At 38.7% G+C, this 24,303-nt stretch overlaps 1 protein-coding gene across 11 annotated transcripts in view; it reads right to left on the bottom strand.

The window, feature by feature from the left end:
• Positions 1–24,303, bottom strand: part of CCDC171 (coiled-coil domain containing 171) — a 308,137-nt gene that overhangs the window by 66,611 nt on the left and 217,223 nt on the right. For 10 of the 11 annotated variants that reach the window (XM_078436783.2, XM_078436780.2, XM_078436779.2 and 7 more), the window contains one exon: positions 12,029–12,160. The exons of the other annotated variant lie outside the window; for it this stretch is intronic. In XM_078436783.2, coding sequence (XP_078292909.2) covers positions 12,029–12,160 — 132 coding nt within the window. The remainder of the gene's footprint in view (positions 1–12,028; positions 12,161–24,303) is intronic. 11 annotated transcript variants of the gene reach the window in all.

The following is a 24,303-nucleotide window of genomic DNA, read 5'->3' as shown; positions in this document are numbered from 1 at the left end:
AGGTGGTATCTCATTGTGGTGTTGACTTGTATTTCCCTGATGATGAGTGATGTGGAGCATTTTTTCATGTGTCGGTTGGCCTTCTGGATGTCTTCCTTGGAGAAGTGTCTATTCATGTCTTTTGCCCATTTCTTCACTGGATTATTTGTTTTTTGGGTGTTGAGTTTGATAAGTTCTTTGTAGATTTTGGACGCTAACCCTTTATCTGATATGTCATTTGCAAATATCTTCTCCCAATTCCGTCAGTTGCCTTTTAGTTTTGCTGATTGTTTCTTTCTCTGTGCAGAAGCTTTTTATTTTGATGAGGTCCCAGTAGTTCATTTTTGCTTTTGTTTCCCTTGCCTCTGGAGACGTGTTGAGTAAGAAATTGCTGTGGCCAAGATCAAAGAGGTTTTTGCCTGCTTTCTCCTCGAGAATTTTGATGGCTTCCTGTCTTACATTGAGGTCTTTCATCCACTTTGAGTTTATTTTTGTGTATGGTGTAAGAAAGTGATCCAGGTTCATTCTTCTGCATGTCGCTGTCCAGTTTTCCCAGCACCACTTGCTGTAGACTGTCTTTATTCCATTAGAGATTCTTTCCTGCTTTGTCAAAGATTAGTTGGCCATACGTTTGTGGGTCCATTTCTGGGTTCTCTATTGTGTTCCATTGATCTGAGTGTCTGTTCTTGTCCCAGTACCATACTGTCTTGATGATTACAACTTTGTAGTATAGCTTGAAGTCCGGGATTGTGATGCCTCCTGCTTTGGTTTTCTTTTTCAAGGTTGCTTTGGCTATTCAGGGTCTTTTCTGGTTCCATACAAATTTTAGGATTATTTGTTCTAGCTCTGTGAAGAATGCTGGTGTTACTTTGATAGGGGTCGCGTTGAATATGTAGATTGCTTTGGGTTGGATCGACATTTTAACAATATTTGTTCTTCCTATCCAGGAGCATGGAAATTTTTTCCATTTCTTTGTGTCTTCTTCAATTTCTTTCATAAGCTTTCCATAGTTTTCAGTGTATAGATTTTTCACCTCATTGGTTAGGTTTATTCCTAGGCATTTTTGGGTTTTTGTTCTTTAAAAATTTTTTTAAATGTTTATTTATTTTTGAGAGAGAGAGAGAGAGACACACACACAGAATCTAAAGCAGGCCGCAGGCTCTGAGCTGTCAGTACAGAGCCCGACGCAGGGCTTGAACTCACAAACGGTGAAATCATGACCTGAGCCAAAGTCAGACACTTAACCGACTGAGCCACCCAGGCACCCCTAGAATCTGTGACTCTTTTAAATATGTCACAGATACCACCTAGGCTTCAGTGTTGGTTTGCAGAGCCCCCACTACATGAACAGAATTCCTGAACTTTCTTCACTTCAGAGCCCTATTTCCTATGTCCTCCTTTCAATCCTAATGAAGTTACACCAAGTCAGGCTCATGTTGGTTAATATGCATTATACAATACACTCGTAACAAAACACAGCACTGTGACCTGGAAGTGATATCATATCCTCTCCAGAGAAAAGGGAAAAGCGTGAGCTAAGTAGCCCTCACTTAGAAAAGGAGTTAAAATATTAGTACTTCATGTTTTCTTCATTGAGTTACTTCTTAAATTAATCTGCCTCCCAAAAGTTATACCTCTTTTTAGTTAGCATGGTGAGACTTCTGGCCATTGCAGGGCGGGGGGGGGGGGGGGGGGAGGGGGGGGGGCGGGAGGAGTACTACTGCTTGTTACCAGAAGGTTCTGAAACCAAACAAAAAGCATTTAAAGCTATAAAATTACTCACCCTACATTTCATTGGTTACTTAATTACAGCATGTATGCAACTTCAAATAAAATATTTTTTAAACTGTGATTCTAACAACTCCAAGTTTAAGTGGGGAGAGGAAGAGTTACCATAATTTGAAAAGATTTAGGGTCACTTTCAGTTCCCTTTTTCATTTCAACTCCCTCCCCTTCTCTTTACACACACACACACACACACACACACACACACACACACATCAAAGTAGTAACAGTCTGTTTAATAAAACTGAAGGTATCTGTGGAATTATTACCAGAAATTACTTTTGTACCTAGTTTGAGACTGAATGATTCACTGCATTTCCCTTAATCCTTAAGTTGCATATTCATTGCTGTATTTTCCTTTAAGTGCCGTCACTTAAATTGTCATGTAAAATAGGGCAAATCAGGGTCAGTTTATATAAGCGGCATCAATCTGAAGAACTTCTATCAGTCTTTATTTCGAGGCATTATGCAAAGAAAACTGACATTAAGAGAGCCTTAACTGACAGCAAATGAAATCAATCAGCAAATCACTAAGCCATAATAAACTCACTCAATTTGTAGATAACCCTTCCCTTTCCAGGTCTTCCCCTAGTCAGTCCATCAAACACTGTTTTTTGTCCAAGCAGCTAAAATGATAGCAATTCTGTGGCAGCATTTGAAAGTTCAAGTGCTCACGGACTTCGGTCTCTCAATAATAAGTATTAAGAGGTATTATCTAGTAAGGTTATACTTATACTTAAATAGTCTTCAAAAATGAGGGGAAAAAAAGCTAGAGAAAGGGTCAAGTTTGGGATTCAGCTTTTGCCTCTTAACATTAATGACAAAGAAATTATGTTCATATCGCTTAGCAGCTTTTCTACTTGGAGCTACTTGGAGCTGACTGTTGTAACCAAAAAAAAAAAAAAAAAAATGCTCTGTACTTTCATGTTTTGTGTTTTTGTTTTTAACTAAATGTGTCTGAAACATTTCACACACAGGCAAGTATCGTCACCATTTCAGAGATGGAATCTGAAGTCCCTCTAAAAAATATAAATGGTGTAAATAAAGGCAACAGAGTTCAAAGAAAATATGAAAACAGTAGTAATTCTTTTTTGTTGTTGTTGTTTTTTTTAATGTTTATTTATTTTTGAGAGAGAGACAGAGAGCAAGTAGGGGAGGGGCAGCGAGAGAGGGAGACACAGAATCTGAAGCAGGTTCCAGGCTCTGAGCTGTCAGCACAGAGCCCGACACGGGGGCTCGAAGAACTCAGTAACCCTCACTAACCGGGAGATCTTGACCTGAGGCAAAGTTGATCGACTGAGCCACGCAGGCGCCCCTAGTAATTCTTTAGTTACTTTGTATAATAATTCTTTAAATGGAAGTACAAAGTGTTAACCGGGGCTTTATTCTGAACTGTGAGGAAACACCAAGATTGTGAACATTCTGTTCTGCTACTCAAGTGCCAGTTGTACCAAAGAAGTCATCAATCGAAAACCCCAAGAGCTGAAACACTAAAACTTTCCCTGATGGACGGAAGTCACTTGTCCTGCCCCCAGGCCTGTTTGCAGCTCACTCCAATACGGTTTATATTAAGACAGCATTTTACAGCAAAAAAGCACCCTAGCACGCACACTAGGCCGTCTGATTTCCCCAGTCCTGCGAGTGAAAGCTGGACGGGCTTCACGTCCTCACCTGCAGAGGGTATGGGGGGCTCTGGGCTACAGTGCAAACAGGACTTGAATCCAAGCATTCCGGCTCTCCCCATAGGCTTTCTCCAATACGATGGTGTTCGCCTCTTTCCCAAGCAAACAGAATTATCTTATCTCCTCCAAATACTGTGCTGTTAGTAAAGTCATTCCTATTCTGATCAACATGATGTTTCCAGCACACTCAACGACACACGGAAAATTGTGGATTCACAATTGCCAACTTCCCTATGATCGGACTTACTTGCCTGTTTGTAGAAGGACAAAAATCTCAACCTGAAATTGAAAACGAAGCAAGCTCACACCTGATCCAGGAATGTTTATATGCCAAATATTCAAAGGAAAACACTTTTAAAGATACCTATTAGTGCTGTTTAATTTTTAAACTTTCTCCATATATGTCATATGACCTTCATAATTGCCCCAAGATGCAGTAGGGCACATATTGTCACTTCTGTGTTACGGTGGTAGGGTCCCCTCCCTAAGGAAAGAAAAAAAAAAAAGCTCTGGGCGCCTGGGTGGCTCAGTCAGTTAAGCGTCCGACTTCGGCTCAGGTCATGATCTTGCGGTTTGTGAGTTCGATCCCCGCGTCGGGCTCTGTGCTGACAGCCCAGAGCCTGGAGCCTGTTTCAGATTCTGTGTCTCCCTCTCTCTCTGCCCCTCCCCTGCTCATGCTCTGTCTCTCTCTGTCTCAAAAAAAAATAAGACATTTAAAAAAAACATTTTTTTTAAAGAAAAAAATAACTCAAGGTAACTTGGCTATGTGCAGACATGACAACATCCCTTATGACCTTGTAACACGAGACCACTTAATGAGACTGCATGTTTGTGTGTGTTACCATATATGAGAGACAAAGAAGTAGAAAATATACAAAAAACTATGCTACATGGCATCCGGGGCTCAGTTCTTTGGGTACAAACCCAACTGAGTCGTGCCGGCAGGAATAAAGTTGCTTCCTAGAAAGAAAAGCCTCGTTGTCATGATTCCATGTGCGAGAATCCTGCTACATTACAGGTGACAAGCTGATGCACCAGAAGAGCTGAGGGCCAATCGCTCACAGAAAATAGTGATCCTCTCCTAGAACTCCAATAGCACCATCAGCCTGTTCATGCTTCACAAGAAGGGATGGTGTATTTCCTTGCAAAAAACACAGTTGGACAAAACAATGACAAGTCCTGCTACCTGTATGATTTGTGTCTACAGGGGGAAGGACTTCATCTGTTCTACAGCCGGTCCTGTTACTTTCTAGTAAAGTTGCATAACCTCTTCAAACCTCTGGGATCCTGACTCTGCTATGATTTTATCTTCTTCCTAATTATTCTTCCTTAAAATAAACAAAGGAAGAAGTGATAAAAACAAAACTGGACGGGGCTCCTGGGTGACTCAGTTGGTCAAGTGTCTACTCTTGGTTTTGGCTCAGGTCACGATCTCTTGCTTTCGTGATATGGATCACGGCATCGGGCTCTGTGCTGACATTGCGGAACCTGCTTGGGATTCTCTCTCTCTCTTTCTCTCTCTCTCTCTCTCTCTCTGCCTCTCCCCGCTCATGCTGTCTCTGTCTCTCTCAAAAATAAATGAATAAACTTTAAAAAAAAAACTGGAAAAAGGACTTTATGAATCATGCCTAGTTTTTAAAGAATTCCTATCAGATTTTACTTAGTGTCAGTTCAGATCACTGATACCAGGTCACTTCCAGAGGGACTAATTCTAGAATATTTTCAGCTGAGTTAAGGAGTAAGGAGTTATGAGATTCCTCAATATAAGGTTTTGTGCAGCAGAAGCTTAATACAGATGCATTTCCTTCTCTTCATATGTCATCCTGTCCATTTCTTTCTTTTTAAAAAAATTTTTTTAATGTTTATCTTTGAAAGAGGGAGAGAGAGAGAGAGAGAGAGAGAGAGAGCAAGCAAGTAAGGGACAGAGAGAGGGAGAACAGAATCCAAAGCAGACTCCAGGCTCTGGGCTGTCAGCACAGAGCCCAACGCAGGGTTCGAACTCACGGACCTGAGCCAAAGTCAGACACTTAACCCGCTGAGCCACCCAGGCACCCCTCATCCTATCCTTTTCAAAAGGCAATGATGAAAGTCCCAGCAACAATCAAAAACACTCTTGGTGTTTCAGATTACCACCAATCTGAAATAAAACCCATGATGCAAGATGTAAAATATCTCATCTGCTAAATATTTTTAAAGAACTTCTTATAACTCCCTACTTGAACAGTTTTTAGAAATCTTAGCCATCAGTACCCAAGCTATGTTTTAACAATAAATGTAAAAAAAAACCTCTCTTTTTACAATAAGTCTTTAAAATAAGGTATAAGGACTGAGAAAAGAATGGTAGCATATATCACCAGGTAAAATATCTGAACCAAAAAAAAAGTATAATTTGACATTGTTACTCTACCATTCTGCTCTAGAATTCTGATTGATGTATTTCCTTCCCCCACTCCACCACCATCATCACCACCCAAAAAATAAAGTGCAAATCAAACAGGCACCAGAAGGGAAGGAATGAGGAAGGGAAAGAGGGAGGGTGAGAAGGCAAACAACAATATCAAACTGCACAATAATGATGGACACGCTAGGTTTTCTGGGCCATCAAGAACGAAAATCTTAGCAGATAACAGATCGAAGACCATGAGGTCTAACTCATAATGACCACAGCCAAGGTTGAAGCGCTCACACTTAATTATTTAATTGTTATCCCAATTTGCAACACAGTCTTAAAGTCAGTCCTCTGCACACATTAACAACTGAACTTTCTGTTTTGTTTCATTCAGCCTTGCTTACAGCTCAGTTACCAGGAGATTTTGAAGAAATTATCAAATCTTCAGAGAAGGATTCTCGACTTTTAACTAGCAAATAACAAAAATGCTTTTCCGACAACTCACCTCAGACAGTTGTCCGACAACTCCCTCAGAAAATGCCATTTACTCTTGTGGGTGCCAACAGCAAGAGCAAACACGCTGATTCTTACGTTCATCCTCAGGTTAGGCCTCAAACCTAGGACATCTAGAGTCCTCACTGGCACAATTTATAACCTGTGAGCTACAGACTACAGCTGTCAAGCAGGTAGGTAAGGTAAGATGGCCTTCTTCATCAAAACGTGTTTATTCTCACATGGACCCTGTGATTTTTCCAGCGAATTGTTTTTGCCTGACAAACAGCTCTTCCCTTCTCTGGACAGTACCTTCCAACCTTTGAAGAGGGTAGCATTTCAACATTCCATTCGACCCCACCACCTAAGTCTAAAATCATTTTATGTTCTTTCATTTAAAAGATACTTTCATTTTAGAAGTTAAAGACAATTGCACACACTCTCCTGGATAACAACTTTAGATAAGCTTAAAATCTTTTTGACGCCTTATTACATTACCAAAAAGGTCAGATTTCCAATAATCTCAAACACTCAGAGCACAGCTATGCACCCAGAAATAAATGAAAAAGAGTATCTGTGAAACAAACAGCAGTCACCAAATATTCTCTATACCTCGCTATGGAGACTCTTAGACTAAACGCTGGCAACTCTGTAAATCAAGAACCCAGTGACAACGGGCATCTGAAATCAGGGAAGATCTAAATTATATAAAGGAGATAACACTTCCCTTTAGTAATGGAAAATAAAGAACCAAACTTTTAAGAAGGAAACTAAAAGCCTAACAGAGGTCATTTAGGAGTAAACTGGAAGTCTTTTTCAGGGACACTTGAGGAATGTATATCAGAGCCTTCGAATGTGCGTAACCTTAGAGGCAGCAACCCCACGCATTCATCCTAAAGAATTATGCAACAGCGAACAAAACCAAGTTCCTGGCCTCATGCAGCTTTCGTGTTAGTGGACAGCTAACAGACGCTGAGCGTTTACAATGCACCTGTCACTATTCTGAGCACTTTATATGCTAACCCATTTCAACATCACACCAACATTAGGAGTCAGAAATTTTTGTTATCTTCACTTCACAGGTGAAAGGCCAAAATACACAGTAAGTAAAAAGTAAAGTAAGTAACTTTTCCAGTTAGCCTCTTTTGCAGTTCTATCCTCTCAGCTATTTCCTCACAAATGAAACTGTATTCTACAGACAGACCCTTCCTTTATTCTTTTTCCCTCTTGACCATCTTAAGACGCACACACACACACACACACACACACACACGCACACACACAGCAAGCCATGGTTTACAAAAGGCAGAAATAAAAAGCATGAATGGATCCTATTCACTGGATACGTAACCTCTAGCAATTTATTGCATCTCAATAAACTTTAGCTCCTTTCTTTATAACAGAGAGAAAATCACAGCACCTATTCACACCGTTGTTGCAGGGATTAAATGAGATAGCAAATGTAAAGTGGCTAGCACAGTGACTGGTACAGAATAAGTACTCAACAAATGTCAACTATTTATATTGTTACTTGTTGCTTATTATTGAATGAGGGTGGAGACACAAACATTTATTACATGCCTGCTAATATTTGCCAGATAATAAATGCATTACAGGGGCACCGGGGGGGTGGGGGGGGGTCAGTCAGTTAAGTGTCCGACTTCGGCTCAGGTCACGATCTCAGGGTTCGTGAACTCGAGCGCTGCACTGAGCTCTCTATTCTCAGCACAGAGCCCACTTTGGATCCTCTGCCCCCTCCACTGCTCTCTCTCTCTCTCAAAACTAAATAAACATAAAAATATTTTTAATGCATTACATAGCTTAATTATTTATTTTTTTTTAACTTTTTTTTCAACGTTTTTTATTTATTTTTGGGACAGAGAGAGACAGAGCATGAACGGGGGAGGGGCAGAGAGAGAGAGGGAGACACAGAATCGGAAACAGGCTCCAGGCTCCGAGCCAACAGCCCAGAGCCTGACGCGGGGCTCGAACTCACGGACCGCGAGATCGTGACCTGGCTGAAGTCGGACGCTTAACCGACTGCGCCACCCAGGCGCCCCTACATAGCTTAATTATTGAGAAAAAATTCAAAGTATAAGATAATGAGTGATCGGGATTATCTTTATAAAATATGGATAGCATATTTTTTATGACAAAGTCCTGTGCATTCACATTATACTGGACTTTTCAGCTACAGCTAACTTGTCTAATCTAGGTGTTTTAATTTTTTTCTGGTTGACTGATAACACTATCGTTTGGGAGATAAAAGCACAGGTAACAATAGTATGGACTTGCCATAAGAGCTTAGACAAAGGGTTTCGTTGGAGACATGGTCTCACAGGAACATCAAGTAACATGGAAAAGTAAATAGGGAGCTGATGCTGATATTAATCAAAGTTATTTAAAGCTTTTGAAGAAACAAGGAAGAGTATATGAAGCCAATGGAAAGATAGAGAGAAAAAGATCCTAAATAACCATTCCTCCATGTAAAACACACACACCCTTAAAAGTAATGAAAACAGGGGCGCCTGGGTGGCTCAGTCGGTTGGGCATCTGACTTCGGCTCAGGTCATGATCTCACGGTTTGTGAGTTCGAGCCCCGCGTCGGGCTCTGTGCTGACAGCTCCGAGCCTGGAGCCTGCTTCGGATTCTGTGTCTCCCTCTCTCTGCTCCTCCCCCACTCACGCTAGCTCTCTCTTCCTCTCTCTCTCAAAAATAAATAAAGCTTAAAAAAAATTTTAATAAAAAAAAATAAAAAATAAAAGTAATGAAAACAAGCCACTGGTGCTAGCTTCCTCTTTACGAGGGTCCCATAGTGGCTGCAGTCATAACAGCTACCATACACTGCCTGCTCTCTTGGCTAGGCACTGTGTTCTCTACTTGACATGCATTGCCTCACTTAATGCTACTACAAGCCTGAGAAATTGGTAGGACTACACCTTTTTTTTTCTTTTGCGGACAATAAAATTGAAGCTAAATGCTAGCAGAGCTCAGAGACTACATTTTTCTGAACTGAATTTTCTCCTGGGGGAGAGCATAAGTCACCTGCTCTCCCGGGTCCGGAGGGGAAAGGGTAAGCCTCTTCACCATTCCCTCGTGCTCACTGTTCCTCCTTCCATTTTGGAACCTCCCATTTTGGAAGAGACAGACGGGGGGGGCAGCTCCTACTGCTCTAGCGATGGCTGTATAGGTTGGCCAAATGGTTGGACACTACCACATCCTGCACAGTGATCCTCTCCTCGGCATGATCAAAGGACACGTGCTCTCTGAACAGTCTGCCCCATCAGCACCGAGTACGAAGCCAAACGGACACTGAATCCCTAAATATGTGTGTACCACACTTAGCATAAATATACATATTTACATACTGCAAAAAGGTGAAAAGTGGTGTTCCATAATATTAGCCTGTCAAGTGGAAGCAAAATTTCTTTCTCTGTGAATTTGTCCACAATACAGCATAAACTATGACCTACATCTTACATAGATGCATAATGAATATTTTGTAAACGGAAGGAAAATCCCACTATATACATCTCAGAGGCTGTGCGCTTACCATTTAACACAGGTGTCTAGACTTTGTTCCAGTATCAGATTTTACCAGTTCAGGCTTTGCAGTCAAACAACACCTACACTTGAATTCAGGCTCCAGGCCCTGCCCCTTACTTGCTGTTGATGTGGAGCGTTACCTGTTGTAGTTGTTTTTCAATTGTAAAATGCAAATGATGCCATTATTTGACATATAACGCCACATGTGACAGGTCCATTGTGAGAATTAGACAGCATGAAGTATTTAAAGAACTAACTAAGCATGATACCTCGTCCATAGTAAGTGGTCACTGACACGGTAGCTATTAATATGAAAATTTTAGGTCATCAATTACTACAGAGCCTTTCTTCTCAAAGTACTCCAAAGCCTACCACGATTCTGTGTGTCTGTCTGTCTGTCTGTCTCCCTGCCTGTGTCTGTGTGTCTGTGGAAAAAACTATTATGGCCCAAGTCACGTGTTCTTGTCCGCATGGAGTAATGAACTTCGATTCATGACTAACCTGCCGTGTACATCCCAGCACGTCACTGCAAAACGAGCCCAAGTGTTTAGGTATTGGCCTTGCGCGTAAGTATTTCTAGTAGAACTTGGAAGAGACGGCAGTTTGAAATATGGGTCTCTACATTTCCTTCTGGCTCTTCACTGATGTCAGAACCATAGAGAGTTCGTGCTTTTCCCCCCAAAACTGGCATTCTGAGGATCAGTCTCTTTCCAAATCACTAAAATCTACAGTTTGGGGGAAGTCTTTATTTGTGAATTATGACAAGTCCTGAGCCCTCTGAGATTCTGAATCAAGGATAGCCAAGTACAGGATTATTTTATGGCCACTAGAAAACTCTCAAATCATATTATTGTATTTGTGGTTGCAATGAATTCATAAATAATGGTAATCAAATTTAAAATGTACATCTTAATCTTGTACTAAATAATGGTATGGTATTCCAGCCTATAACCGAAAATAAAAACATTTTATGCTTAGTTTTAAATCACGTATATATTTTAAATACATTGGTGGACAACCTAATGAAAGAAATGAGCATTCTTTCTTTGTAAAGCATTAATTTGGGCACTAATAACAAATTAAATTAGGGTATGGAGCATGGAGAAAAAAATTACCAGAGCCCCACTTGGACTGATATTAATTTTGTACAAAATTAAAATTCCACAGAGTCATACACTAAAGAAGGATGAAGTTTATTTTAAACTTCAAAATGCGAAACAGAAACTGAGTTTTAAGAGATATTTCTCTCTTCAATACACTGAAAATTCTAGAATGCTACTGAACAAGAACAGCCTCTTTTGAAATATCAGGCTTCCTACAGTTTACACAATGTTGATAGGTTTTTCTAATAAAGGCACTGGGCATTAAAAGGCAAATAAAGCACGTACCGAATTTTGTTCCGTCCAACTAAAAAACTGTCCTAACCCTCAGGAAAAATAAAAATGCCCACAATAACACAATAGTAACCTTGATTAGAAAGATACCTGCAGCATCTGAAAAGGAGTATGCTCTGGAAAAAAATTTCTTTATTAAGTTGATTTTACAATTATTTGAGGTTTCAGGATTTGGTACTTTGAGTTTTATAAATGAAATAACCCAATGTGCACATATTATTATGTTGTTCATTAAAACTAAAAATCAAGGGGAAATGCTCCTCAGTGCAAAAAGTCCAGTAAGGTTCTACATTTGCTTAAATTAAATTGCTACCTAAGAAATATTGGCCATACTTTGGAATTAACATTGAAAATTTTCAAATATCTCTCCTGATAATTTTCTCTACAGTGATTTATTTAAAACAATAAGAGCTACAAATTGAGACTAGCTTAAAGAGATAACAGCCTAGTGTCTTATTGTCCTCTGCTGACAGGGAAGCGTGTTCTTTACATACTGTACTTAGCTATAAAACACACATTTTTCCTTGGTAAAAAAAAAAAAAATACTTTTCTGGCTTACTTAACAGGCTATTTCGAGGCTTTAAAGAAAAAAACACACCATTATTTGTGAAATAGGGTTACACGGTAGAAGAAAAATTAAGAAGAATTATTTGCATCTCCTTTAAGTTATTCACAATACTTTGAGGCTTTCCTTCTCTCCAGTTAGTGCAATTTATTTTTCTAGGCGTCTCAGTAGCAAACAATGTTATTTAGACTCTAACCTGGCACGCTACAACCTCTGGCCCGCCCTTGAGCCCCTCCATTGCAAAGGTCTCCAGGTGCAGTTTGGGTAGCTGCAGGGTGAAGTCATTCCTACTTGCCGCAGTCCGTGACAGCGAGATCTGATCTCTGACCTAAAGGGAAAAAAACAGCATCAATGGTAATTCCCCTTCAGACACATTAACTGGGATGAACTGGGTCCCCTTGAGCCCACTGAGTGGACTTGCATTGATCGCTGGACCTGAAATCCATGAATAAATTTAGGACTAATTGATTTTTCGTTGCAAATAAATCTCTAATTCAGAGTGCTGGGGGAGAATGTTAAGAAGAAAAAGCATCCTCCTGCTTGAAATGAGGGAGGGAAGACGAGTCACTGGAGCTCTTCTGATCAAGAGGTTTTGAATTATTTTTTCACCGTTCCACCCTCAAAAGAAAAAAGAAAGGAGGAAAAAAACATCCACAAAATCGAAAACAAACAGCAATCTCCTAATTATTATCATTTTTTAAAATAACATGTTTAATTTAACTGGCATTAACTGATACATATTAGACAAGACAGTTATTTGGTACTGGTCTTTGAAAAGAAAACTTCAATAATATGTACCCTGGAATAAAAACAAATAGACTCAACACACAAGGAGACTTAAAAATATACCAGTCAGAGGTTTACTTGCCCATTTTCTTCTTACTAAACTTGAGTCTTAGCGACTAAATACATATAAACCAACTCAGTCACGCAACTTCTAAATAAGATAATGAATGAAATCAGTGGTATTTGTACTATATTTTAAGTATTCGGAAAGGCAACAATACAAACATCACAGATACAGGAGAAACACCAATTCTCTAGCCAATATAGGTATCACATGCAGTTGATATTATACTGCCACCTTCTGGACAAATGAGAAACTACTCCCTATATGCTGTATATAGATAAAAGAAAATGCTCAAAAACCGGTCTGTTTTCATTTTTAATTTCCAAAGTTATTAAAAGCTTTAAAAATTCCACAGTTTGGTTTTCCATAATATCAGTGAGCTCTCATTTTTAATTATATAGTTTCATGATAGTAGGTTTCATACACAGGCATATTTTCTAACTTTCCCTATGCCTGACTTGGTTTTAAAAACGTATCTCTTTGCTACCACATATTTGATAAATATTACACAACTAGCTTAAAGCCACAGGATCAAAAGTGTTTTTTATGAAGTAGTAAAGGTCAAGAATGGGAAAACTATAAAAATAGCACTAATTTCTCAAATAAATATATTTATATCTCTACTTTTACCTGAGCGACTTCAAATGTAACTTGGCGACAATATATGATCGAAAACTCTGCTTTGCTTTTCCATTCTACTTGGGAAGCTTGTAAAACCTGTTTGAGTTATTTCTTGTTTTATGAATGAACCATCATACTGCGTAGGGTCTCCTTACACCAGTAAACACACACAAACATATGATGACATCTTTAACCGTTCATGCTAATCTATGGTTATAAAACTCTTTATATTCCCAAGTTGAGCAGAAGACTTTCTGTCAATAAGTGAATGTCAAAGTGTATGCTAGAAAACATACACTGTAAGGTAATTTTTATAATGGTGTGAGTACTGTATGCACAGCGGAGTCCCAATTCGGAATGTGTATTTATCTGTAACAAACATTCTCCAGAGTCTTCAGTCAGGATGAGAATGCTTTTAACTTATTTTACATAAAAAAATCATATTTTACAAGTATATTTTCTTTAATTTTTACAGTTTATACTTATGGATACCTTCTGCCGCTTTTTCTTTTTTGGTCACCAGTGCGCACTCAGATAAAAGAAAACATTAATGTGGATTAAGGTGCTGAGAATTTATCAACATCAAACCACTGGTGTTTTGCCTTCTACCCTTCTGAACCATAGTCAATAGATCTAAATATTTTACTGCACCCTGGCCAATTCATTGTTTGATGTTTAAAAACTCACCCAGAATCAAAGAAAATTTATTAAATTTGAGCCCCCAAATGAGATACTATTAGCTTTGAAAGTCAAGTTTAACTGCGATATTGATGATTCTCTTTTTTCTGTGACAAAATTCACTAGGGAAATCCTGGAAGTCAAAGTACAAAAGCAGATTGCTAATACGGGCAAAGGGGGGAGGGGGGACCGTAAGCAATGTAGGTATAATCCACAACACGGTTCGAGCGCTGGGGGTCCTTTCACCCGATTATTATCAGGCACCAGACATCAGCCGTGAAGCCTGACGTCCACAGGAACAGGGAGCCACATTTCACAGTCTCTAAATAAAGTTGCTGAACAATATTAAGCCGGGGCATTTGGCATTTAAAACTGTGACTTCTTATCAAATTAGCATCTTCACGACAACATTATTTAATTTCCAAGATTAAATTCATTCTTTACATTAGATAGGTTAAAAAAAAACACCTCAAAATGCAGTCATTTTGATGGCATCATAACTACAACAGTATTTGAATATGCACGTGTTAATACGTTCGTTCAGTGATACATTATGTGCTGAACGTTGACAGTGCCATCAAGAGACAGTGACTTGTGATACATCATAAATATAATATCACAAATATTTCTGCTAAATTTTAAGAGTTGTTTCCACTTTTAAATTATGCCAGAACTTTGAGAGAAGGCATCCAACACGTTCTCCGAGTATTTCTAGAAAAAGTTTTTTCTCACTCTTGAAAAAGGATTGGCTAGGAATTCCTTTATTTGAAGGGGTATGGGGAATGAAAGCATCGTGTTGAGAGAAGGCAAAACAGTGACGCCGGGCAAATAAAATTACAGCCGCGCACAGCAGAGAAGCGGGAAGGGAAGGTGACCAGGAACAGGAAAACCCCAAGGGGGAAAGGAGAGACTGTTCAGAAGGAGGCAGAAGGCACGTGTGAATTTCAGCGTGTGAGCAAGGGACACTGGGAAAGAGATTCAACCCACAACAGTAAGGAATAGGACGCTTCCTGTATGGCATTAAATTGGTTCCTGAAAAACATAGAACAGGCAGCCTGAGAACAAAGTAAACAAAATCAGAAAAGAGATAAGGGGGATTTCTTTGGGAAACGCTGCCCAGTGGATATGAAAGGATTCCTTTCAAATATGAGAATCTAAAATAAATTTCTTTACTGTCAAAAGAATCACTTTTTTCCCTAAAAGGAGAAGTAGGCTCGCCTTCTAAAATACAGATTTTAGTATGGACTAAGATGAAAACAATCATTGTCGCCTGTCTGTAGATTAAATTCTAATTTCAAATTTCAAATTAATTTTAAATTATAATTTCAAAAGTCTGTCTTTAATTCTGTTTATGGCACATCATTATTCATCCTTTAATTAAGATTCTATATCCTTTTCCCCGTGATTTATTTATAGCTGTGAGTGATAAAATATATATAATAATGTTTTTCTACTTCAAAATGGGTAACAGTTCATATTTAACATAATGAATTTTTTCATAGAATTTCACAATATAAATCTCATTTGTCAAATTGTATACATTTTTATTACATTCTATACAACTGTTCAATTTCATAGTATTTTGACAAAGAATAAAGAAAACATACCTACATTACTACATTCTGAGATTCTGGTTTTTAGAAAAGTGGTTTGCTTTCTCCCTTTCTTATTACATACTTTCAGAAAGCATGTATTTCGGGGCACCTGGGTGGCTCAGTCGGTTGAGTGTCCGACTTTGGCTCAGGTCATGATCTCGTAATCTGTGAGTTGGAGCCCCACGTCGGGCTCTGTGCTGACAGCTCAAAGCCTGGAGCCTGTTTCAGATTCTGTGTCTCCCTCTCTCTCTGCCCCTCCCCTGCTCATGCTCTGTCTCTGTGTCTCTCTCTCTCTCTCTCTCTCTCTCTCTCTCTCTGTCAAAAATAAATAAACATTAAAAAAAATTTTTTTTAGGGGCGCCTGGGTGGCTGTCGGTTGGGCGTTCAACTTTGGCTCAGGTCATGATCCCCTGGTTTGTGGGTTTGAGCCCCACGTTGGGTTCAGTGCTGACAGCTCAGAGCCTGGAACCTGCTTCAGATTCTATGTCTCTCTCTGTCTCTGCCCCTCCCCCGCTTGTGCGCTGTCTCTTTCTGTCTCTCAAAAATGAATAAATGTAAAAAAAAAAAATTAAAAAAAAATTTTTTAGAAAGCATGTATTTCTGACATATATGCTATAAGACACAAGAGAAACGAGACAGAGAAAAATAAATGAAACTTTCTAAGTGAAAATGCTGTTATGAAATATATATTTAGTTTATTGTAACAATCTAGTTCCAGATTGAAGTGATTCGTAAAATCCATGTTTTACTGTTCCTTTTGCTCTGATTAGCAAGCCACCAATCTGTTTTCTGATTTTCTGTACTCCTACCGTAACACCACAAAAGCTATTCCTGCCCAATATCTCAATGATGAGATTAAATTTGCCATTTTAAGAAAAACTGCTCAACTCTCAAAATGTGAAGCTGCATGTTGTATTATGCACAGCTATAAATCTCTTTGGACCTAATATTCCAAGTTAAAAATAATAATAATAAAACACTTATGGAATGTGGTACTAGCTGTGTTTTTACCAACAGGACACCAAGGAAAAGTAGTAGGATTGTAGATAGAAATTCAGACAAACTTACCACATAAAAACATATATACTATATATAATTATATATATACTATATGTATAATTATATATAGTATATATATATATACATATATACGTATATATATATATATATAATACACACACACACACACACACACACACACACACACACACAATGCCTGAATCTTTAATGTCTGGGGAAAGTAAGTGATATTAGCACTTTACATCATACCCTTAATCTGGCTAAAATTCTACTTACTCCAACCTAGTATGGCCTCCGTGGCTTCAAAATCAACATTCTTACCACCATCATATCTACAGAGTCTCCTGTAACACCTCTGTGTTCATGTTCTACTTTGATTCCAGCTGCCTGCCTTCTTTTGTACCACTGCTTCCTCTTCCCTTCCTTCCACCTCCACTGGCTCCGTATTGCTTTCCCTTCCCCCTTTATTCTATTTTTCATCCGACACAGAAGACCTTACACACTATTTTTCAACCTCTGCACTAGAGAGCTGTGTGTGCTTGGCACACTACAGCCTGGGAACCAAATCCAGGCCACCGCCCCTCATTGTAAATAAAGTTTTATTGAAACACATGACACCCATTCATTTACCTATTATCTTTGGCTGTTTTCCTGCGACCATGACAGAGTCGAATAGTTGAGAAAGAGACCATATGGTCCACGAAGCCTAAAATATTTACTATGTGACCCTTTCCAGAAAATGTTGGCCATCCTCTGCCTTAAAGGTATAGAAGAAGGAAAGACAATATTTTTCACCATCTGTAAAGTTTTTTAAATAACCACATCTCACCAGAGAATATATGAACAATCCTTAGCAGGTCAACCTTCTATCAGTAACACAGGATGCCATTTCACAGATACTTGCTGGCTTCTTTTTTCATAAATAAGTGTTTCATAAATAAGTAAGTGTCCTATCTCCTGATCTAGTTCCAAGTTTCAGGTAGTCTAGTGTACAACTTGACTGGGTCTAACTTTCCTGGCACATAGTCTAATGCCTAATCAACATAACATTTGGTTCCACAAGTAGAATAGGCACACTGGAGAGGCTTTTGTAAAAAGAAAGAGAAGGGAGGGCATCGACCAGAGTTAACTATATACTCTGTAATAACAGTAGCGGCAAGAAAAACGCTATGCATACAGAGGCTCGCGGTATGCGATCAAATAAGAACGTCATTCCAAACTCACAAAGTCTACAAGGCAGGAGAAAGAGAGAATAGAATAAAAAAGATAATTAGCGGTTCCAGGACTCTGGTGTGTGCCTAGTGATAGAAGCAGGGATTCAAGCTCGTCAATGCAATGGAGATGACATTCACATCCTGAACAGTTACATCTAACAACAACACTGGGTTTTGTTTGTTTGTTTGTTTTTTCCTTTCCTTTGTTGTCTGGCAATCTTAGCAAAAAAATGTGTAAGTTTCATAAAAGTAGTTTTGTGATAAGTAATGGAGACTATTATTTAGACATCCTTATTTTCCTCCATAGTTTCACTGGACCTGTGGGCATTCTCATTCATTCATGTTTTCTTTCTGCCACAGCCTGACACTGACACACAGACACACACGCACGCACACATGCACACGCACGCACGCACGCACATACATGTTACACTGAGAGACAAGTTACCTGGGCAGCAATCATCCTTATACAATGGTCACCATTTCACACGGAAAATCCCCACACTATGATGTCCCAAGATACATGCAACAGTTCCAGCTGTGCTCCACACCCACAGGAAGGAGAAGCAGGCACTCCATTGACAGTGCAGCAAACACACGCACTCATAATTTGAAAAGACGGAAGTGAGAAACTAGGCTTCTCTTGCTGGCAGGTTATTTAACTTAACCTACAACTCTGGAGCAGAGCCAGAACTCTCCAATGACTGCCAGCTGCTGTCACCAGAAAAGAGGGCAAATCCACCACCGCCACCACCACCACCCCACACGTTAATAGTCACATCCCAATTACAGATCTAAAAAATGGATCTCTTGAATCAAATTATCAAGCTGGCTACATCCCAGTTAAGGATCTGAAAAACCGAACGCTCAAAATCAAATTACCAAGCTGGAAAACAGAGTGATTTGATCACGGGCATCTTATAAAGGCATGAGAAATCTGTGGTGTAGGTTACATCCCATAGAATGCACCCCACAAATAGATGGCTGTGACCTTGAGCTATTTAAGCAAACATAAAACCTATACCCAGAATAGAGAAATATGTTTATGAATTGTTAACAGTCCTCCACACAGAGATATTTTCTTTCCTAGGGTAAATTATTTCAGAGGATAAAGGCAGCTGCACACTGAAATTAGTTATTTAGATGTGTTTAGGCTAAAACCTGTTAAGCACATGTCCGTGACATTCTGTAGTGTCTTATCTTTACTTTGTCAAGGTTTTTAAATCCCTCTTGAGCGGGAGTACCATTTTTAGCTTGGCTAGGTCAGAATGACACTGAACAATATGAATGATGACACACAAGACAGCTATATGGACAGAGTTGTCATCAGCAAGCCAGCTGTGCTAACACCTGTAAGTCCTGCACAGCTGATCTTCAGGACCAATATCCGGAAACTAAGAATGAAGAGGAGTTCAAAGATCACAAGTCACATTCAGAGAGTCAGTAACGAGTCACTAAAAATTGCGGTTTTAGAGGCATGAAATCATAGTTCAACTTTTAAAATGCTATCGGCTTTATGAATTAAAAGCTATTCTGTGGTGTTTATATTCCTTACAAATTCACTGAAAACTAAAAATCAAAGACAACTATGTACTATTTGGGTTAACCATTTTTAAGATAAGATTATGAAATCATATTTAAAGATTTGGCAAGATAGTGTCTTCACCTGTCAGATTCTGTTTGACTCTAATCTATTCCAGAATCCACTCTAACAAAAGAAGTAATCATCCTTCTACTTCATAGGAGTCGAACCAGCTAGAAACAGGTTATAACAGGACATTTACACCCCGTAAATTTGTTGCTAGCATACCTCTCTTTCCTGGAGACATTCTTATAATCAAATCTAGGCTTTCTCCTCTAGCACTTGATTAGGCAAAATAAACACACATGCTATTTTTAGCAGTCAAATAAACAAAGGAAAATCAGCAAGACTTCCATTGAAATCTAGAGATGGCTTTAGTTTTATTTAGAGACTGGGTGATGGTAAAATTTGACTCATTCAACAAACATTCATTAAGTGCCTACTGGGTACCAGGCGCCGTGATGGATGCTGAGCATATAAAAATTAAGGAGACAGAGTTCCATCCCTCAAGGACTTCAAACTCTCGTGGCATAATTAATCTCTCAAAATGCATTTGCTAGCCTCCCATTTATCTATAATGTCTTGTTTCTCCTATCAATTGCTACACTGCCTTCTTTCTTTGCCAGTGAGTATTACATTAATCAATCTCAAACCTTTATCTTTAGCCTGACTTTTTCCCTGCGGTCCAGACTCACATATCCTGCTGATCACTCCACATTACCTTAAACTTGGGTATTTCCAAAACAAAACGCATCATTGTCTCCCTTCTTCTCCTTACCAAAAAAAAAAAAAAGTCTGCTTCTCTTTTTGTACTCCCAACATCAGTTGATCTCACTGCCCATACTGGGAGTTATCCTCCGTTGCCTTCTCATCTTCATTTGTCATTTTACTAAGTAAGTTTCACATCCTTTTCTCTGACACCACCCATCCTCACTACCCTGGTCCAAACCTTCTCCTGCTTTCACTGAGCCTAGACCCATGGCTCTTAAAACCATTTCATTACAATATCCAGTCTACAAATATGCCTTCCAGAACCCAGATTCAATAAGAAACCTGACCACATTCATCCCTAGCATAAACCCTGGTTTACTCCCACTGCCTCCATGATAAAGATCCAAGGTCTTAGATGGGGGAAAAAAAAAAACCAATGAACAAAACAAGAGTTCTGCTATGACCTGGCTTCCAAGTGCCTCATTCGGACTCATCTCTTGCATTCTCCTTGCACTCACTGCTGAACGGAGGATGTCTGGCTATTCGTGCCACCATGAACTTGCACACGCTATTCTCTCTGCTGGAATGCCTTTCCCGTCTTCCCTCACACTTCAGCCCCATCAGGGCATTCATTCTTTTCTAGGAAACCTCCAGCCAACCCGTGAGTTTTCTAGGTATGCATCATAGATGAATAACTATCTAAATGGATGTCGAACTGCATCTTACGGATCCGTGTTTACCATGGTATACTGCAATTATCTGTGTCTCTGCCTTGAGGGAAAGGACTAAGCTATATATATATATACATATATATGTATGTGTGTATACATATATACATATGTATATATACATACATATGTGTATACATATATGTATATGTATATGTGTATATATACGTGTGTGTGTGTGTATATAATTTTTCGTTGTTTGTTTCCCCAAAACTGGTACAGCTCCAGAATATAATACACATTTAAAAAGCATTTGTCGAACTCAACTATTCACATTAAATATTGTGTTTTATGATGGATTAGAGGTTTTAAGTAACTTTACTATAGAAAGGAATCTAAAAGAACATCAGCAAAAATTCCTGTGGCTTCCTAGTTATTGTTTCAGTGTCATTTCAGCCCGATAAATTTACAGGGCTTATAGATGCAAGGTCTTCTAGAGCCTTCTGAGGCTTCTGGATTGTGACTTCCTGTTTTATCTTTCAGACATTTTACTGAAAAGGCAGCTAATACTTCTGAGTAAATGTTCAGAGGTACCTTTAAAGTTCATAGGCTACTGCAATCATATACAGGAAACACTGTAGTTAATCGTTCCGAACTCATAGGATTCAAGCAATCTCTGTAAGTCTCAAGAATCCAGCCATTCTGCTAACTTGACAATAATAAAAAATGACTCCAAAAAAAGTTCATTCTTCTCTACATTCCAATTTTACCTAAATTTACTTACTTTTACTCCCTGCTATAGTATAAACCAAGACATATCTCTGTTAAGCACTTGGTTATCGCCCAATAAATACTTACTTTTCTCATACCTAACCCTAAATAATTCAGATATTATCCTGTACATCCACTCATTACCTTATCCTGAACGTTATTTTATTTTTTTTTTTTTCAACGTTTTTTATTTTTGGGACAGAGAGAGACAGAGCATGAACAGGGGAGGGGCAGAGAGAGAGGGAGACACAGAATCGGAAACAGGCTCCAGGCTCCGAGCCATCAGCCCAGAGCCTGACGCGGGGCTCGAACTCACGGACCGCGAGATCGTGACCTGGCTGAAGTCGGACGCTTAACCGACTACGCCACCCAGGCGCCCCTCCTGAACGTTATTTTAAATATAATTATGGTACTTTCTTTTTCTCAAAATAGAAATACTTAAGCATGTTTGGAGAGCCTCTTAATGTAAAGAAGAAATCAATTCCTGAGAGTCTTTGTTATCAGTAATATTAGAAACCTACTGGTAAAGTCATTAGGAAAACAAAAGTATATGACTTTAGGGAATGATGTTAGCAAAAATGGTGGAATAAGGAATTCCAAAAACCAGTTCCTACACAAAAACAATGAATACACTGACAAAATTTGTCAGAATCAACTTTTGCAGAACTCTAGAAACTAATTGAAACTTTATAGCAACCAAGCAAAAGCTTAATCAAGAAAAAAAAAAAACCCTGAATCTCAGTATGTAAGGAAATCTCTGTTGATAAACCAGCAGAGCACGAAGTTAACAGAACAGCGATTTCAGTGGCCCTACCTGACGAAGAATACAGACTTTACACAGAGATGAAAAATAAAGCTCACAGAACACAATACTGTCATAATATTGTATGGTGACAGAGGGTGACCACTTAACATGGTGAGCACTAAGTAACGTACAGAATTGTCAAATCCTTATGTTGCGTGCCTGAACCTGATATAACATTGTCTGTCAACTATGCTTCAATAATAAATATTTTCTAAAAAAAGAATACAAACTTAAAAAAATTAGTGCAGTAAAGTCACTGACCAAACAAAAACCACCACAGTAAGCAGAAACAACTAACACCAGGGATGGAAGAGAATCTGATTTCCAGAGTTGCCACATTGCACTATTCAAAATATCCACTTTTCAACAAGAAATTATGAAGTTTTCAATGAAATAAGAAAGTCTAGTCCATACACAATAAAAACAGAAACTAATGGGAACTGTCCCCGAGGAAGCCTCAACATTGGATTTATCACACGATGACTTTAAATCAATTATTTCAAATATGCTTAAAGTGCTAAGGGAAACCATGTACAAAAAAACAAAGGAAACTATAAGAACAATGTCTTCCAAAATAGAAAATACAAACACAGAGATAGAAAGTATAAAAGGGAACCAAATAGAAATTTCAGAGTTGACACATTCAAAGTGTTTAATGGGGGGGGGGGGGGGAGACTATCAACCAAGAATTCTATATCCAACAAAAATACTCTTTAAAAATGAAAAAGAAATTATCCAAGATAAACAAAAGCTGAAGGTGTTCATCACCACTAGACCTGCCTTAGGAGAAACGCTAAAGGGAGTCCTTCAGCCTGAAATGAAAAAACACCAGACAGTAATTCCAATCCACATGGAGAAATAAAGAGCACTCATATAAAAAACTGCACGGGTATATATAAAAGTCAGTAATAATGTATTATTTATTTGTAACTCCTCTTTTTTTCCCATGTTATTTAAAACTACATAAAACAATAATAATAAACTATGTTGATGGGCACACAATATATAAAGCTGTAATTTGTGACATTAACAACATAAGGGGAGGATGCAGCTACATAGGGGCAAGGTTTTTATCTACTACTGAAACTAAGGTTATTAATTCAAAGTAGATTGCTAAGAATTAAGATATTAATGGTAATCTCCAAGGCCACCACTAAGAAAATAACTAAAAATATATAGCAAAACAAGAGAGAAGGAAAACAAATGTTATACTACAAAACATCTATCTATCACACAATAAAAGGGAGGAGACTAAAACAGAAATTGAGGAATATAGATATAAGACATATAGAAAAAAAGGAAAATGACAGAAGTCTTTCCATATCTCTAATCATATTAAATGTAAGTTGATTAAACTCTCCAATTAAAAGTCAAAGATTGGCAGACTGTGTTAAAAAAAAAAAAAAAAGATTAATTATAGGGGCGCCTGGGTGGCTCAGTCAGTTAAGTGACTTCAACTCAGGTCATGACCTCATGGTTTGTGAGTTCGAGCCCTGCGTCAGGCTCTGTGCTGACAAGCTTGGAGCCTGGAGCCTGCTTCGGATTCTGTGTCTCCCTCTCTCTCTGCCCCTCCCGCTCTGTCTCTGTCTCTCTCAAAAATAAAATAAAACATTAAAAAAAAATTTTTTTAAATGATTAATTATATGTTGTATACAAGAGGTATCTTAGATACAAAGACACAGATAAATTGAAAGTAGAAGGATATGGGTGCCTGGGTGGCTTGGGTGGCTCAGGTGGTTGAGCATCCAACTTTTGGCTTCAGTTCAGGTCATGATCTCAGTTTGTGAGATCAAGCTCCACGTCAGGTTCTGTGCTGACATTGTGAAGCCTGCTTGGGATTCTCTCTCTCCTTCTCTCTCTGTTCCTCCTGTACACACACATGCATGTGCATGCTCTCTCTCTCTCTCTCAAAACAAATAAACTTAAAAAAAAAGAAATTAGAAGGATAGAAAAAAG

The sequence above is a fragment of the Panthera onca genome, chromosome D4 (genome assembly GCF_046562875.1).
Source record: "Panthera onca isolate mPanOnc1 chromosome D4, mPanOnc1 haplotype 2, whole genome shotgun sequence".
NCBI lineage: Eukaryota > Metazoa > Chordata > Mammalia > Carnivora > Felidae > Panthera > Panthera onca.
Note: the sequence above shows the minus strand (reverse complement) of the source record. Positions and strands in the feature narration are given on the sequence as shown.